The following is a 17,161-nucleotide window of genomic DNA, read 5'->3' as shown; positions in this document are numbered from 1 at the left end:
TGGGGAATATTATTAAAAACTTCTAAATCAGACTTTTTTTCTGCTGGATGGAAATGAACTTTGGCTAACTGGCTTTGGTTGAACTTTGAGCAATGGAATTTATATTATTTTTGTAGAATATCATATGGCTAGGATTGTAATGTTAAAAGTTAGCCCTGGAGACACTTGATCTTGCAAGTGTACTTTCCTTGCTTTCATTACTGCTCTAAAGCTTTTCAATAAACTTCTTTCCTATTCTTAAAAAAGTTAGCTCTGATCTAAAAAGCAGTGACAGTCATATTAATTGAATTCCATAGCATTTTGTATATACCTGTCTCATCTGTATATCTCTGTTTTTAAAACAGTTATAAAAAGTTCAACCATTTTTGAAAAATCAATAAAGTTGCTTTTTCCCTCTTCAAAATTTTAGGCTCATCCGAAATACTTGAGTTGTATTGCAATCAGCTGTTTTTTCCTAGCTGCCAAGACTGTTGAGGAAGATGAGGTAATAAATCCTTTCAAAATGTTTTTCTGTGAAAATTTCTCTCCATTAACTTGCTTCTTGTTTGCCAAAACAAAAATCATAAATGAGTTTCTTTCTGTCCTTTTCTCCCTGTCCCTGTTCCCCTTTGCTTTGAATAGAGAATTCCAGTACTAAAGGTATTGGCAAGAGACAGTTTCTGTGGATGTTCCTCATCTGAAATTTTGAGAATGGAGAGAATTATTCTGGATAAGTTGAATTGGGATCTTCACACAGCCACACCATTGGATTTTCTTCATATTGTAAATATACCTGAAGTCTTTTAGTTTCTTATTTGAGTGTGTAGCCTTCAGTAAATTAAAAAATAGATTGCCTACTCATTTATTTTGTACTGGTTTTTAGGAAAAAGAAAACTATTGATATCCAAGGAAAAATTATAAATTAGTATATATGTCATATCACTGAAGCTTAAATCACAAACTTAGAAATTGAACAGGTTAGGCTGGGTGTAGTGGCTCATGCCTGTAATCCCAGCACTTTGGGAGGCTGAGGCAGGCGGATCACTTGAGGTTAGGAATTTGAGACCAGCCTGGCCAACATGGCAAAACCCTGTCTCTACTAAAAATAGAAAAATTAGCCGGGCATGGTGGTGGGCACCTGTAATCCCAGCTACTCGGGATGCTGAGGCAGGAGAATTGCTTGAACCCAGGAGGCGGAGGTTGCAGTGAGTTGAGATCATGCTACTGCACTCCAGCTTGGGCAACAGAGTGAGACTCTGTCTCACAAAAAAAAAAAAAAAAAAAAAATTGAATAGGTTGCATCAATTTCTATATGTAATTTCCTATATATTTAAATCAAGTTAAAATGATGTTTTTGTGATTTTCAGTTCCATGCTATTGCGGTATCAACTAGGCCTCAGTTACTTTTCAGTTTGCCCAAATTGAGCCCATCTCAACATTTGGCAGTCCTTACCAAGCAACTACTTCACTGTATGGCCTGCAACCAACTTCTGCAATTCAGAGGATCCATGCTTGCTCTGGCCATGGTTAGTCTGGAAATGGAGAAACTTATTCCTAATTGGCTTTCTCTTACAATTGAACTGCTTCAGAAAGCACAGGTAGGTGTCAGTCTAATTAAATAGTGTTCTTTTTAAGTTTTTCTATTATTGGAATACATAGAGTTACCAAACTGAAAGACATTTCTAATGTTGTAATGGCAAACCATTCTTTAGACAAGAGTAAAGTATATATTTTAAATTTACAGGCTAGATGTTCTCGTTTTCTTATAAAACTTATATAGTGGCTGGGCGGTGGCTCACGCCTATAATCCCGGGACTTTGGTAGGCCGAGATGGGCGGATCACGAGGTCAGGAGATCGAGACCATCCTTGCCAACACGGTGAAACCCCATCTCTACTAAAAATACAAAAAAATTCTCCAGGCATAGTGGCTGGTGCCTGTAGTCCCAGCTACTCGGGATGCTGAGGCAGGAGAATGGCGTGAACCCAGGGGGCAGAGCCTGCAGTGAGCCGAGATGGCGCCACTGCACTCCAGCCTGGGCGACTGAGCGTGACTCTGTCTCAAAAAAAAAAAAAAACTTATATAGTATTTTTAAGATTCCTTTGCACCATTTCTCTTAGATTACTTATCTTTACAATTATAAAATGTTCATAAGATTGTCAGTACCATATTGTCCTTTATCCTAGCTACATCTGCAAGTTTTAATGTAGTACTTCTTTACTTCACTCATTTTATAATGGATGTCAGGAACAAAAATTAGAATAAGTTGCTTTTTAGACAAGCAGATAATTTATTGTTGGCTAGTAAGTGAAGTATTTATACCAGACTGGCAGGTAGAAGCCACTTTTCTGAAAGAGGTTTTGCCCTGGCACTTCTGTTATTACCTTAGATTAGTTTGTAACAATCTACAGATTGTTATAAAATGTATAGGTTGATAAATTATCCACCACCTAAGTAAAATGTAAAGGTTCAGTAGAGAAAATTCTCATCCAAATGGAAAGTTGGTGAGAGTGCTGTATGTTAGCAACTACTTTGAGAGAAGCCTTACTGGTTCTATTCATGTCACCAAATAGAACTTACCAAGTTTAGATCTGCTGCAAACCATTTTCCTGCCAGCTGAATCCATAAAAGACTCATGAAACTACTTTCCCTTTATATGGCTATTTATTCTTATTTAACAGTAGTTATTCTGATTTGTTTTATTGGATTTTACTTAGAAGATTGTGAAATTCTAAGCTTAACATTTTGCAATAAACTAATTGTAGCAAAGAACTGCAGTTATTGAGCTAAAAATTTAGAATATTATAAAAGAAAAACATAATAGTTGAATTTGGTGTTTTTCTAAGAAAGTTGTAATTGATCTTATAGCAAACATTTTAAGAAGTATGTCTGAAGAAAATGAAGCAGACAAAAAAGAATTTTTTTAAAAACAAGTATGTCAGTGCTTTTAAGAATTTTAGGCTCTAGTTTGTGAGCAGAGGGGGACTCAGTCTTTTCATAAAAAAGGTTGATGATCAGAGCAGTATGTTAGCTAGAGATCTACCTGTGTAGTGTAACACGGGCTGTTTTTTGTTTTCAAGGGATATCTTAATCGTCTTAGATTGAAATAATTAAATGCTATAATGAAAATTCTACGAAGTAATTGCTCATGAGAATTTTTAGAAATTATGAGAAACCATCATTTAAATGAATAATATGACACAGAAAATTTACTTTGCTCACCCCGGACTGTTGGAAAGAAAAGTTGAATATTAATCACTCACATTAGACTGTGAAGTAGAGGAATAGGCTTAATAGAAAACCTCCTACATTATATTATTTTTAAATGCCTTCCGACTTGGTCTCTGTGCTTATTCTCAAGATAGTACAGAAAAAGATTGCTCTAAAGTGTTAGTGTCAGAGGACAGATTTTGAAGCATAAATAATAATGTAAATAGCATGTGTATTCTGTAGCTTTGAGATCATGTTTTCCTAGTGAAAAACACTGGAAAATCTCCTGATTCTCTTTTGTAAGTTTTCTGGTGCTAGAGGAAGAAAGTATTCACTGAAACTTTTTTTTTTCTCCTTAGCTGAAGGAGTATTACAAATGTGGGATTTGACAGAATCTTTGGAGAAATTGTTTCATTCAACTCCTTTATTTTATAGCTCCAGTGTAGGGAACTGAAGACTTTCTTAGAGCTGCGTAGAGCTACTTAGTAGTGATTTAAAAGAACCAGTGCTTTTTTTCATACCACACAAACCTTAAAAAATTCTAGTTCAGTGGTTTTCACAATTTGTTTGAGAAGTGGAACCCTTTCCCAGTCCCCCTTCCCCCAAGAAAATCTTGTACACACACAATCCCAGAATATAGAATAGAAAAGTGGAGCTATACTTGTTGTGTTTAAGGGCAGAGCCCCACTCAACATAGCCTTTTCCCTTCCATAGCTAGAGATCTACCTATGTAGTGTAGGTTTAGATTATATTATGTAGGTAGTGTTTGGACGTAGTTTGAAAACTGGAAATACAGTGATTTTTTTTTTTTTAAAGAGATATGCCCCATGTAGTATTCAAATTGCAATGGGGAAGTTAGTGAAGAAAAGGAAGGTCATAAATCTTGGTAGAGACTTTTGGGACTTGTTCTAGCAGTTCTGCTCTAACACCAACCCATGTGGTCCAAACATGGATGGCTCCTAGTTCTTTAGGACTCATTTCTGTTTTTTTGCTAGGTTTCCTGTGTTCAGGTAGAAACACCAGATATAATATCTTTGTGTTTAGACCTGTGACAAGGCCACAATATCAGATACTCTTCCTAGTTTTCTGGTTTTAGTATAGGAAATTCTTGAATCAGATTGCTAAGATCATGCCAAAATCATTTGTGACATGTTTACCAGTGTCTTGGTTTGAGAAGAGTCCATCACAGACATGTCATACTGTGAGGAGGCCACTCCCACTAGTTCTGCCTGAGCCCCCACTTTGAGAGAAAAGTATGGTGAGTGTTCCCAGGTTTGAAAGGCAAACTTCCTTTTGTTCCTCTTAACCTCCCACAACTACACCCCTTAAGCTCTTGTGACCACCTGTTGGTCACCATTGTGGGATGGCTAAACCTCTCTCTCCTTACCCTTCTTCTACCCTTGCTCTGTTGTGTGGTTGTGCTCACGTCTTCCTCTTTCTGATGTGGCCCACTCGGATAAACTCAGACCGTTAACTCTACCTAGATTAGTGTGCTGGTCTTTGTAGTTCCTAGCTGGGCAGTAGTCAAAGTCCATGTTCTAGTTGTAGAGTAGGTGCAGCCATAAAACAGAACAAAATCATGTCCTTTGCAGCAACATGGATGCAGCTGGAGGCCATTATCCTAAGTGAATTAACACAGGAACAGAAAACCAAATGCCACACGTTCTCACTTACAAGTGGGAGGTAAACATTGGGTACACGTGGACATAAAGATGGCAACAGTAGAAACTGGGGACTACTAGAGCGGGGAGGGAGGGAGGGGAGTAAGGGTTGAAAAACTGTTGGGTACTGTGCTCACTACCTGGTTGACAGGATCACTTTTACTCCAAACCTCAGCATCATGCAATATATACCTAGGTATATATTGCACATGGGTACCCCCTGAATCTAAAAGTAAAAAGAAGCAAATTAAAAAAAAAAAAAAGGAAGAAACAGACCTCTCCCCACACGTCTCCTGGTTTTTTGAAGGTGGCTGTGGTCAGACTATTCCAGCAGGTTCCTCAGTGCTTCATGCTGTTCATCAAACCTGGATCCATGTGGGCCTACCATTTATGTCATTTATTGTTATAAAAAATAATAAATATTCTCTTGACACCTTATAATTAGAGTTCATTTAAGTCCTTTTTACCAACTCCATTAGAGGACTTGTCTGGTGTCGAGAGTTTTGGTAGTTTCAGTATATGTGCTTGTTTTGTTTCTTCCACTGGATCTCAAGAAGGAACAAATTATTTTGTCATCTTATAGAACAAATTCAGATTGTACTAGATTAGAAGGAATTTATTTTGATGTTATTTTGGAGAAAAGAGTTACTTGGGACTTGGGTGGAAGTGGAGTTCATATGGATGGTTTTGTTTTGAATAATTTCTAAGGTCTTTTCTAGCGCTATCATTTTTTGTCAGTCTTCCACCTCTAAAATATAACTCTCTACTTACTTAGTTTTTTCATACAGAAAGATGATAGTGACAGTCTTCCTCTTACTTAAATACATGTGTCTTTTTAGGATTCTACCATAGTATTGATTCTGCCATGGCATTTATTATGCCCAGTGACCAAGGCATTATATTTGTGGTACCTTTACCTTTCTAAGCCAATAAATATCGTTCATTTGCTAAAGAACATTTCATTAAACGAGGTACAGTTGGCTTTCCATATCCATGGGTTTGGCATCTGGATTCAGCCAACGTGAATTGAAAATACTTAGGAAGAAATTTGACAGAGTTCCAAAAAAACCTTGCATTTGTTGCACGCTGAGTATTACATTGAATCCACACAGATGAAGTGATGTGTAGGCATTCTGGGTTGTTGGGTTTGTTGAGCATGTTGGGTTTTGTTATCTTTTGGGGGATCCTAGAAGTAATCCCCCATGGATACTGTGGGATGACTGTACTTATTTTTTTAGAAATAATTTCTACACTGTAGCCCCTTTTTCACTCCCAGTTTCTTTCATTTCTTTTTTGTAGGCTTCCTAAAATACTGGCAGAAGCTCCATCCTTTCTCTGTGCTTTGTTCCAATATTTTTAGCATGTTTCAGCTTGTTCTACATCCCTGGGATATATAATAAGACCTAGCCTAAATGTAAGCTTGATAGTTCAGGGACTATCTTAAGTGTTACGTAACTTTTTTCTTTTAAGGGAGGGAGAACAAATTCTAATACTAGTTAATAGTGTCTTACCCATAGTGTGTTATCTAATGCCTTTCAAACTAGGAGAAAAAAACTCAGTGAACAATATGATGGTAGATGCTAAAATCTGCCATTTTGTTGTATATTTCTGACAGTTTCAGTTATTTTGCATTTGTATTATACAATGACTAACATCAGCCTTTTACCATTCTTTCCTCTGGTATTTTTCAGTAACAAATAATGAATGTATTTAGAGATAAAAATAATTTTGTGATCAAATGTGTTCTTGTAGAGTACGTTATTTTCCCTTATTTTCTCTGTGGTATTGCAAACAGTCATGGTGTGTGCTGCAGGTTATATGAGGATGAATAAGACTTGGTCCAGAAATGTCCAAAATACCCAAAACTGGAAAAAAGTTATCCCTGATAGTTAAATGGTCAAGATAGGCTTCCTGAAGGTGATGGTGTTTAGCCAGTCCTGGAAGGAATGGGCAATACAATTTCAACAGGTAGAAATAAGATGATTAAGGGTAAAATAAGAAAGGGGAAGATTAGTGCATCTTATAGAGCAGGACTGTTTAGCAAGAGTGTAGACCACAAGTTGAGGGTATGCTAGGAAATAAGGCTAGAAAAGAAGGTTGGGGTCAGATTATGGAGATCCTTATTAATAAAACTAAGGAGTTTAGCTTATTTCTGGTAGGCATTGGGGTGCTGCTGAAGAGAGTAGGGAAGGAATATATGATGCTAACTAAGGTTATTTTGACAATGCTGTAACTGAAAGTGAGGAAGAGAGACACTTTACTACAGGTAATAATTTGAAGGCCTTCCATGTACAGTCATTGTGCCAGAAAGTTAGGGATAAAAAGATGAATATAATACAATGCCACACCTTCGGTCTTGTAGTCTATAATGGAAAGGCTAAATGTTTAAGTAGATTATTATAATGCAACGTGGTAAATATGTTAAAAGGTTTTAGTGTCTTTTTTTAAAGACAGTCTCACTCTGTCTCTTTGCCTGGCTGGAATGCAATGGTTTGATCTCACCTCACTGCAACCTGTACTTCCTGGGCTCAAGCCATTCTCATGCCTCAGCCTCCTGAGTAGCTGGGTTTACTCATCTACCACCACGTCCAGCTAATTTTTTGTATTTTTAGTGGAGAAGGGGTTTCACCATGTTGGCCAGGCTGGTCTTGAACTCCTGGCCTCAAGCGATCCACCCGCCTTGGCCTCCCAAAGTGCTAGGATTACAGGCATGAGCCACCATGCCTGGCCATAAGTATGTTAAAAGATTGATACAGAAACAGATGACCATGGTATTTAGGGTGTTTGAGGGGTTGAGGGAGTCAGGGGTAACTCCAGAAAGGACTGATACCTGTGAATTGTCCTCAGGGGTAAGAAGGAATTAGCAAAACTCCCAAATTAAAATCTTTATGAAAAACATTTCATCTTAGTGTTGTCTACTATTTTCTACAAAATATATATTTCTAAATTTTTCATTTACTATTTTAAAATTCTTAGCCTTCCTCCTCATCCCTGATTTAAAAAAAATTTTTTTTTGCCCTTTGGCTTCTTACATTCTTAATGAATGTGTTTATGAGTACTTTGGACTCCACTGAAAAAATTATAAGAGGCCAAGAGAGTAGGATGAAGGGCCTTCTAGACAGGGGGAACAGACTGAAAAAAAAACAAAAACAAAAACAGACGTTGGATACAAAAAAGTAGTTTCTGCTCTCATGTAAATGTTCAGCATACATTGCAAATACAGAACTCAAGTTCCAAAGATAATTATATTAGAAATACAGATTTGGACCTGATTTCTAAGATGATGATGATGGATGGGTAGGCTGGATAAATAGATGAGTTGGAGGTAGAAGATGTGGGGAGAGAAAAGACTCAGCAGCGATGGAAAGCACAGGGAGGAAAAATGGCCACCAGAGATAACAGAGCAGCCTATGTTAATTAATGATCAACTGTGTTTTTTTTTTTGTTTTTTGTTTTTTTTTCCTGGCCCAGATGGATAGCTCCCAGTTGATCCACTGTCGGGAGCTTGTGGCACATCACCTTTCTACTCTGCAGTCTTCCCTGCCTCTAAATTCCGTTTATGTCTACCGTCCCCTCAAGCACACCCTGGTGACCTGTGACAAAGGAGTGTTCAGATTACATCCCTCCTCTGTCCCAGGCCCAGACTTCTCCAAGGACAACAGCAAGCCAGAAGTGCCAGTCAGAGGTACAGCAGCCTTTTACCATCATCTCCCAGCTGCCAGTGGGTGCAAGCAGACCTCTGCTAAACGCAAAGTAGAGGAAATGGAAGTGGATGACTTCTATGATGGAATCAAACGGCTCTATAATGAAGATAATGTCTCAGAAAATGTGGGTTCTGTGTGTGGCACTGATTTATCAAGACAAGAGGGACATGCTTCCCCTTGTCCACCTTTGCAGCCTGTTTCTGTCATGTAGTTTCAACAAGTGTTACCTTTGAGTGTAAACTAAGGTAGACTACTCTGGGAATGAGAACATGCAAAATCAGGAAAGGCTGTAGAAGGATATATACCTTAACAGGCTGATTTGGAGTGAGCCAGAAAAAAAAAAAAAAAAAAAAAACTACTCTCATGATTTGTGTGGCTAATTATAATTCAGTGTTATTTAAACACATAAGGACCAAAAAAAAAAAAAAAAAATCCAAAAGATCCAAACTTTTTTTAAACTTAAAAAACCTCTTTGTAGTATGCCAGTTGCACTTTTTTTCTGCCATAATGTAACGTAGCTTGCCCCATCAAAAATTCAGTTAAAATTCATAGCCAGCAAACCTGTTCCCCCTCAGCATCCTGATTTGATTTTGCTTTTGCTTGCTTCTCCATTTAAGTTACTGAACTTTATGCATGCTGATCTGTATTGATTCTCACTGAATAGGAAACCCCAAAATTATTTTTTAGCAGTCGAACAAATTATTTCAGTGTGACAGCCATGATGCAAGTTCCAATTAGTATGAAAGGGTACTTTGGAATTGTCCCATATTAATCAGAGACAGCAACAGAAAAAGTTCTCATATTACCAGGTTGATTTTGTGTCTCATTTCAAATTTTAATTTAAAATTATGGTTTTCATTTTTGTTTACCTTAAAGTGATGCTTAAAAGTGGTATGTAATTAGGACACTTAGATTTGTTGAAAGCATTTTTGACATTTGTATAAAAGAATTTGTGATAAAGTTAATATATCCAGGTGCTCACCAAAGAAACATGTATGTAACAACTGAAATTAGATTTTTCTAACTGATAGTTTTCACTCATTTATAATCAGTAGGAGAGACTGTCTAGATGTTGGGGCAGCTCTGTGATTTGAGTCTGTAACATGTTATAACTGAATTTAGTACCCTAGTTTTGTTAAGCTATTAGGATTTTCTAATAGAACTTACTCCCCACCTGCCTCCCCAGCCTACTTATAGTTCTCTTCTGGATCCTGAGCTCCCTTTGCAGTCTGAAAAAGGTATTGCAGTCAGAACCATGTACTGATGATAAAAGCCTCTGGTAGCAATAAAAAGTTGTCCTTAACTTTTGTTTCTGTGACTTTTTTCCAGTTGTGAAGAGGTACAGGTACCTGATTGGCTAGGCACTGCTATTTCAACTAGAGAAAACAATAGAAAGACCAAGAATATACTTACTGAAAATGAAACATGAAGAAAAGAGGATTTGAATGTGATCGAGGGATATAGGTTTTAGATATAAGAATTTTTCTTTTATGATATTTTTTCACTAGTGCACTGTGAATCCTCCAAATAGTAAATTTTCATCTTAATATGACTGCTTGTGAGAGTAGGCTCAGACCTGTATCTTTAAAATGTCATTTTTAGCCATTTTTAATGTTCAGATTTAGGAGAACAAGAGTATTTTCAGGTCATCATCTGACTTGTAAAAAATTCTTGTGGTAGGGTTGACTACCTGTTTTATGACCTTAAACTCCAATTAAATGGGAAGCATTTACTCACATGTCAGTACAGGGAGTGGGAGGGAAGATAGCAAAGGATTGACTTCACAGATACACATTTTAAAAATTTCTGATCCTGATCTTCATCTGTTTAAGGAGCTCTAAGAAGTTTACAACTGTATATGTTCATAGTATCTGTAAAATGATACAGATATGTAGAACTTCCTTCTATTTAACAGATGAGGACATCGTTGTGTTATATAGAAAGCTAGGGATAAAACAGTTTAGAGTCAATATTTCATTTGTAGTCCAGTAGCTGCAAATTGAGCAGAACATTAGAGGACAATAGAATTTTCACTTTTTGGTCTTAAGGTTTTCAGTATTTAAAAATTGCTGGTAAGTTAGTTTGGAATACAGCGTTCTTTTCATGGGACACCGAATCAAGTGGGATGGTGGGCTGCTAGCCCTCACACCTCAGAACTTGTTTAACCACATCATTCAGTTCAGTGATAGTACTTTGGAGACTTGGCCCTCGAAAGCACTGTTAAACCTTGGCCACCATTTCAGAGGCCTGAGCCCACTTCATCACAACTTACTGTGGGCCCTTAGAGAACTGTGGCTTGTGACAGAAAGAGCCTAGTATTCTTAAACAGTGTAGAATTTTTCATTAAGAATGTTCCGGTTGGGCGCGGTGGCTCACGCATGTAATCCCAGCACTTTGAGAGGCTGAGGCAGGCGGATCACGAGGTCAGGAGTTCGAGACCAGCCTGACCAACATGCTGAAACCCCGTCTCTACTAAAAAATACAGAAATTAGCCGGGCATGTAATTCTAGCTACTTGGGAGGTTGAGGCAGGAGAATCGCTTGAACCCAGGAGGCGGAGGTTGCAGTGAGCCATCGCGCCACTGCACTCTAGCCTGGGCAACAGAGCGAGAAAAAAAAAAAAAACCTGTTCCTGCGGTTCAATTAGTTCCCTTTTTGCCTGAAACTATTCTCAGCCTTTCCCAAGTTACTTGTGTTAAACTTTGGCATCACATCACAAAGTCAAGACCTGGAAACTTGAGCATTCTGCATTGTAATTGGTGCCTCCTGGTGGTTAAAAAACCGGTTGCTTCGTGAGGCCTCTGGAACGGCAAGGGAATATACTTGATGGGGATAGTAGTTATTCTCTAATCCTCCATTCAAAAAACAAAAAAACCCTAAAGAACATGTTATAGCCCTTGAAGATCAGACTAGAAGCTAAATATTTTACTTCATTCTCTACGAGATCAATATGAAGTTAGTTATATACAGAACTAGAAGTTTTCTCTACAGATATATGATGTATTAGTTTGGAGGGGGAAGGGAAAGCTGGGAATGCAGAGTGCTCCCAAATGTCAGTAAAAGGTCAAATATAAACAGTTTATCATAAATGTTCCTGATGCTGCCTTTGGCTGTGAAGGAAGGTAGAATGTAGCTCTTCACTCAGCCAAGCTGATGAGAATCTGAACCTACGTTCTTGTTGAGAGAATTAAGACACTGGTGTTCGTGCCCCCAAGAAGTCCTATTTATTGTCTCCTGTGTTGTCAGAGCCAGCCACTTCTGTGTGTCCTCTGTACTCTCTACAAACCTGAATTGTCAAGCTTTTAAATTTACTCCTAGATTTCCTGAAGCAAGTTATGCTTGAGCATTAGTGCCCAAAGCAGCATGGTGGCCTTTCACTTGAGAAGAAAATGTGGTTAAGCTACTGATGCACAGCCAACATGATGAGGAGCTTATCTTTATCTAGTTTGCACATTTTCAACTGGCAAGTGAAGATACTATGTCACAGATTCTCACAATCAAATTGGCAGAATGCAGCCCCAGTTTAACAGGGTTCAAATTCTAACTCCTCTCAAACCTTTACCCTTTCTATTTGACATCATAAAGTTTTGTCTAACATGTAAATGTTACTTTTAAAGCCTCCAAAATTCTTTTAGTCTTTAAATTATGTTGAGAATGTCTCCTATACCTGTTATCAAGTAATGCTATGAGCTTTGGCCACTAGATGGTGCTTCTAGAAAAATACAGCATCTTTTTAAATTTCTGGGAAAAAATGAGTTTACTGTATGTTAGCAGTTGAACACTCATCTGGTTGCTAAGCCAACTGTGTTGGCTTAGTTAGAAGTTCACATTACTTAAGGTACAGGAGGCCTGTGTGTGTGAGACTGAGGGAACTTTGGCAAGATCAGCCAGGGTTAAGGGGCAGATGGTGACTGGATGCCACGATTCAGACCAAGAAAAACCAGAACCAGTCTTACAAATCCCAATTAGTGAGTTGTGTGGTTCTGCAAAGTAGCCTAGAAATACAATTGAGAAGGCTTGAATATAGCCAAGTCCCAAAACCTTGCTGCTTTCAGTTTGAGTTGGATTTGGCCCATCATTAGGAGAGAAAAGATGAAGAGCACACTTAACTTAGCACAGCTTGCATCAAGGAATTAAATAGCAAGTTTTCCCTCACCATATTTAGTGGCTTTTATGATGTACTCGTATGTAAGACCAATGTCAGAGACATAACTCTCCCTTGTGCCACTTTTTACTTTAAAAGGTGTAATAAGATAACCAAGAATGTCTTATCAGATAGAAAAATTTGAGAAGAGCTCACTTTTTTAGTTCCTAGGAGCTTCTGGAGTTAAGGATGAAATGAGAACCTCTGCCTTTCTCTTAACTCTAGAAGTATAGCCTTCATAGCAGATCAAATGCCAGAATTGTTGACCTTATTGTGTTATACAACAGTAAGGTAGTAGAAAAGCAGTTTGAATAGCCCTAGGCCTAGTGAACTGGTCTCTCATTTCTTGGAAATAGCTTATTTTGTTAGACAATAGGACACTCCAGAATGAAGGCCAACTTTAGGCAAGGAGCCACTAAAAAGTGATTGGTGGGAAGCAGAATCCTTTTTGCTTTTCAGGATATGATCTATCTTCAGCAAATGAATTAGCACAGAAAAGGCTTGCCTTTTCTTTCACTCTCAACATTGCTGTGCTTATGAGTTATACAAGTTCAATTCATAGTGCATAGCTAAATCCCCGGTACCTAATGTAGGCCTGGTGCAGTATGCACAATAAAGTATTTGGAAAGAGGGAAGGAGGGGTTGGGGGAAGATGGATGAGTGAATAAGAAAAAAAGAAAAGGTAGAACTGCAACTCTCCAGAGCTCTAAACACATGGTTCACAGTTAAGCCCAGCTCTTTTGGTTATTTAAGAGACAGGGTCTAGGTCTGTTGCCCAGGGTAGAGTGCAGTGGCATGATCCTAGCTCACTGCAGCCTTGAACTCCTGGGCTCAAGCAATCCTCCCACCTCAGCCTCCTGAGTAGCTAGGACTACAAGCACACACCACCATGCCCAGCTGACTTCAAAAAATTTTTTAAAGATAGGGTCTTGCTATGTTTCCTAGACTGGTTTCAAACTCCAGGCCTCAAGTGATCCTTCCACTTCTGCCTTCCAAAGTGCTGGGATTACAGATGTTGAGCCAATGCACCTGTCCAAGCCCAGCTCTTTATGGAATGTTATTCTGCTCCCCGTTCCCCACCCTCAAACACACATATTTATTTATTCTTTTGCGGGACAGGGATGAACAAAATCTTGTTATAATAGCCTTTGCCTTCCCTAGTCTAGGTGCCATAACTTTGGAAGAAACTTTCCATAGTGGACTGAAAGGCTATTCATCTCACATCCCTACAAGTAACTGATTTGAGGCCGATGTGAAATCTTTTGACCTCATGTGATGTTCCACTGACAACCAAAAACATCTCATTTATATATAGCTACTAATCAGGAATAGCAAGGTAGGAAAGGGAGATGAGTAGACACCTAGGCTCCCAATTAGTCTTCTCAAATTAGCACATGCAACCTGGGCACGGCTTTAATCTCAGTATTGTAGGCAGCTGAGGTGGGAGGAATGCTTGAGGCTGGGAGTTTGAGACCAGCTTGGGCAACATGAGACTCCATCTCTACAAAAAATAAAAAAATTAGCCAGGCATAGTTGCTGATGCCTATAGTCCTACCTACTCAGGAGGCTGAGGTGGGAGGATTGCTTGAACCAAGGATGTCAAGGCTGCGGTGAGCTGTGATTATGCCACTGTACTTCAGTCTAAGCAACAGAGTGAGATCCTGCTAAATAAAAAAATTAATACAAGCAATCCCTTCACCAGCCCTGGGTATGCCAGCTGCTTGCTGGAGACTGACCTGAAAGACAGACAGTATTCTTTGCCAAAAACTAGATACCATGGTCTTAAAAATTCAAGCACTAGGAACTCTGAAGTGAGCCACACTGCCATCACTGTCAGTCTCCAGGTGGAAAGATAAGTCAGTTGTGAAACTAAAGGTTTTAAAGGTGGCTTAAAAAACCTTTGTCTTTTGTGTTTTTTATTTTATTTTATGAGACGGAGTTGTGCTTTGTCGCCCTGGCTGGAGTGCAGTGGGGCGATCTTGCCTCACTGCAACCTCCGCATCCTGTGTTCATGCGATTCTCCTGCCTCAGTCTCCCAAGTAGCTGGAATTACAGGCATGTGCCACCATGCCTAGCTAATTTTTGTATTTTTAGTAGAGACAGGGTTTTAACCATGTTGGTCAGGCTGTTTCTGAACTCCTGACATCAAACAATCCACCAGCCTCAGCCTCCCAAATGCTGGGATTACAGGTGTGAGCCATCACACTCAGCCATGTATTTGTTTGTTAGATACCAGAAGGGTTTACCCATAATCTGGGCCAACAGCAGGCCAATAAATAAATAAATAAATAAATAAGAAGGAACTTGATAAGCACCGTTGATGGGGAAAAGAAGTTTGGTCAATTATTGGGGGTGAGGACCTGTTTCAGGTCAGTGCACCATGACTAAGAAAGTTGGATCTCTCCTTTACACATGTGCTGGGCTGATCTCAAGGACACCATCTAGACTATGCTTGTATTAAGGCAGAGTCTGTATCTGAAAAGAACTAATATTTGTTTAAGGTTGATGAAGAACAAAAAGCCTATTACCAATGGAAATAGGTTTAGATGGCTAACTTCTCCCTGCTTTTTTCCCCACAATCTTGTTTGAGATAAGCCAATAATTTTTATTGCTAGTAATTATACCCAAGATGGTTTCACCTCCCTTACTTGGTCAGCCAGGAGAAAACCTACCAGTTTTATCAACACTGGAGAAAAAGAACTGCCTATGGTAAAATGCCAAATCAATGGCAGTCTATGTTAGGGGAAGAGAGATGGCAAGGCACTTGGCTGGCCAGAAGTGTACATGATCAGGTTCCCTGAGGCAACTGGACTGAGGCTGACCTACTGATAATACCCTGTTCCCCCACCCCTCCCATTAAGATGGTTAATATTATACTTCCTCTACTCTGGGAGCTAAAACAGAAAAACAAAAAAGGAAATAGCAACAACAGACATACATTTCTTACCTAAAATACTGCCTAATTTGAGTTTTAAATATTGCTCAAAAAATATTTACAATCTGATGCAGAATTTGTTTTTAAAATGATAGAATAAAGTTAAAATATCAAAATAGGGAGTTTAAGAATAAAGTCACTTATACGTAGTGATGACAGTGGTCTCACACAATAGGACCTACATGTTTAACTTGCAAAACTGATGTCATGCTGTGGCATCAGCTGGTAAGGAACTGCTATTGCTTTCCCACTCCACTGGTCACATTACTAGCAGACTTCTGTCCTTACAGATTATGCTGTAGAATGAAGGGGATGGCTTTTGATGCTGACATTTTGATCATTTAATGGCTCACATGAATCTGACTTTACTTACATTTAGTTTCCTTTTAAGTAAAGAAAGCAGCTTGCCAACTTGTTCATCCAATTGCTCTAAATAATCTCTTTCCAGGAATCAAGTGATTCAAGAGGCAGGGACTGTTGCTTCTTCATTTCACTGTCTAAAGGAACCATATGTTACCATTCTTATTCAGAGGGGAACACTCCTGAGGATCTTGATTAAATGCAACTCATGTCACCAACGGTATTTTTAGGACCTACCTACTATGGAGCTCAAAAGTAAAGATGGAAATAAGCCTATCTATAAAGAAGTAATGAAACTGAAAGATAACAAAATATATGTCCATGCTCTATAATACATATGAATTTGAAAATTGTCCCTTCACTATGAAAACTGCCCCTAAGAAGTGACTGCTAACTAGAGTAATCTAGCCCTGAATCTGACTCATCACAAACAGGTCAGCATCAGAAATCACAGGCTCACTCAACTGGCAGAAGTATGTGTTTGGATATGGATGTTATTTTCAGTGATCAAGTCTGAATACTTTGATTCTCAGCAGGTTTTTTTTGCAGGAATTGTAGAGAAATCCACCTAGGTAATTCCGAGAAGACAATGTGAATCAGAACCATTGTTAATGATGCTGTTATCTGGGAGGAGAGACATGTACTTGTTTGGGGTTCATTTCCCATGGTCCAAGACACATGGGTCCTGGTAAAAAACTGTGGACACAAGGTACAGAGCTTCACAACAAATAAAAAGGCAGGGATGGGCCAGTAAGTTATTTTAAGGTATCTTTAAATATAAATTGAACCCCAGAGGCAGAAAAGTCATCTACCCAACACCGGCACATTTTAAACACGATTAGGACTTGTAGGTCAAAATCCCGTAACAAAAAAGGGAAGTTTTTGGTTGTTTCCAAAATGAGGAAAGCATATTAAACAGAATCTTGTGACTTAAACTTCACTCAAGTGAGCTTAAAACTGGCATAATTTTGATACCAAAAGTAAGCTGAATAACCAATACAAAAAACAGAACTAACTGGAATTTTTCACCCCCAAAACATAATCCCAAATCCAAAACAACTTATATAAGAGATGCAAGTAACAGAAAAAGTCAAATAAAACAACAGTGGTTCCTGAATTTAAAGGAAGGATGCCCACTTCTCTCTCTCAAGAGGCAGATGGTCAGCTGAA

The 17,161-nt window shown here is 38.6% G+C and overlaps 2 protein-coding genes across 7 annotated transcripts in view; one reads left to right on the top strand and one right to left on the bottom strand.

Moving 5' to 3' along the window:
* LOC105477250 (cyclin I) overlaps nt 1–9,856 on the top strand; it is a 19,216-nt gene extending 9,360 nt beyond the window's left edge. Inside the window, exons 3-6 of one of the 3 annotated variants that reach the window (XM_071093532.1) lie at nt 410–484; nt 622–762; nt 1,347–1,577; nt 8,321–9,856. In XM_071093532.1, coding sequence (XP_070949633.1) covers nt 410–484; nt 622–762; nt 1,347–1,577; nt 8,321–8,764 — 891 coding nt within the window. In that variant the 3' untranslated portion in view covers nt 8,765–9,856. The remainder of the gene's footprint in view (nt 1–409; nt 485–621; nt 763–1,346; nt 1,578–8,320) is intronic. The other 2 variants (XM_071093534.1, XM_071093533.1) reach the window with 2 other exon arrangements.
* Nucleotides 1–17,161, bottom strand: part of SEPTIN11 (septin 11) — a 126,053-nt gene that overhangs the window by 19,026 nt on the left and 89,866 nt on the right. For all 4 annotated transcript variants that reach the window (XR_011621254.1, XM_024791399.2, XM_011733656.2 and 1 more), the window contains one exon: nt 1–17,156. This exon is cut by the window's left edge and continues 19,026 nt beyond it. Coding sequence is in view for 1 of the 4 variants with exons in the window: in XM_011733660.2 (XP_011731962.1) it covers nt 17,153–17,156 (4 nt within the window). In the remaining 3 variants the exon portion in view is untranslated. The remainder of the gene's footprint in view (nt 17,157–17,161) is intronic.

This window comes from Macaca nemestrina, chromosome 3, assembly GCF_043159975.1.
Source record: "Macaca nemestrina isolate mMacNem1 chromosome 3, mMacNem.hap1, whole genome shotgun sequence".
Lineage (NCBI taxonomy): Eukaryota > Metazoa > Chordata > Mammalia > Primates > Cercopithecidae > Macaca > Macaca nemestrina.
The sequence above is the reverse complement of the archived record's forward strand: the minus strand, read 5'-3'. Positions and strand labels throughout refer to the sequence as shown.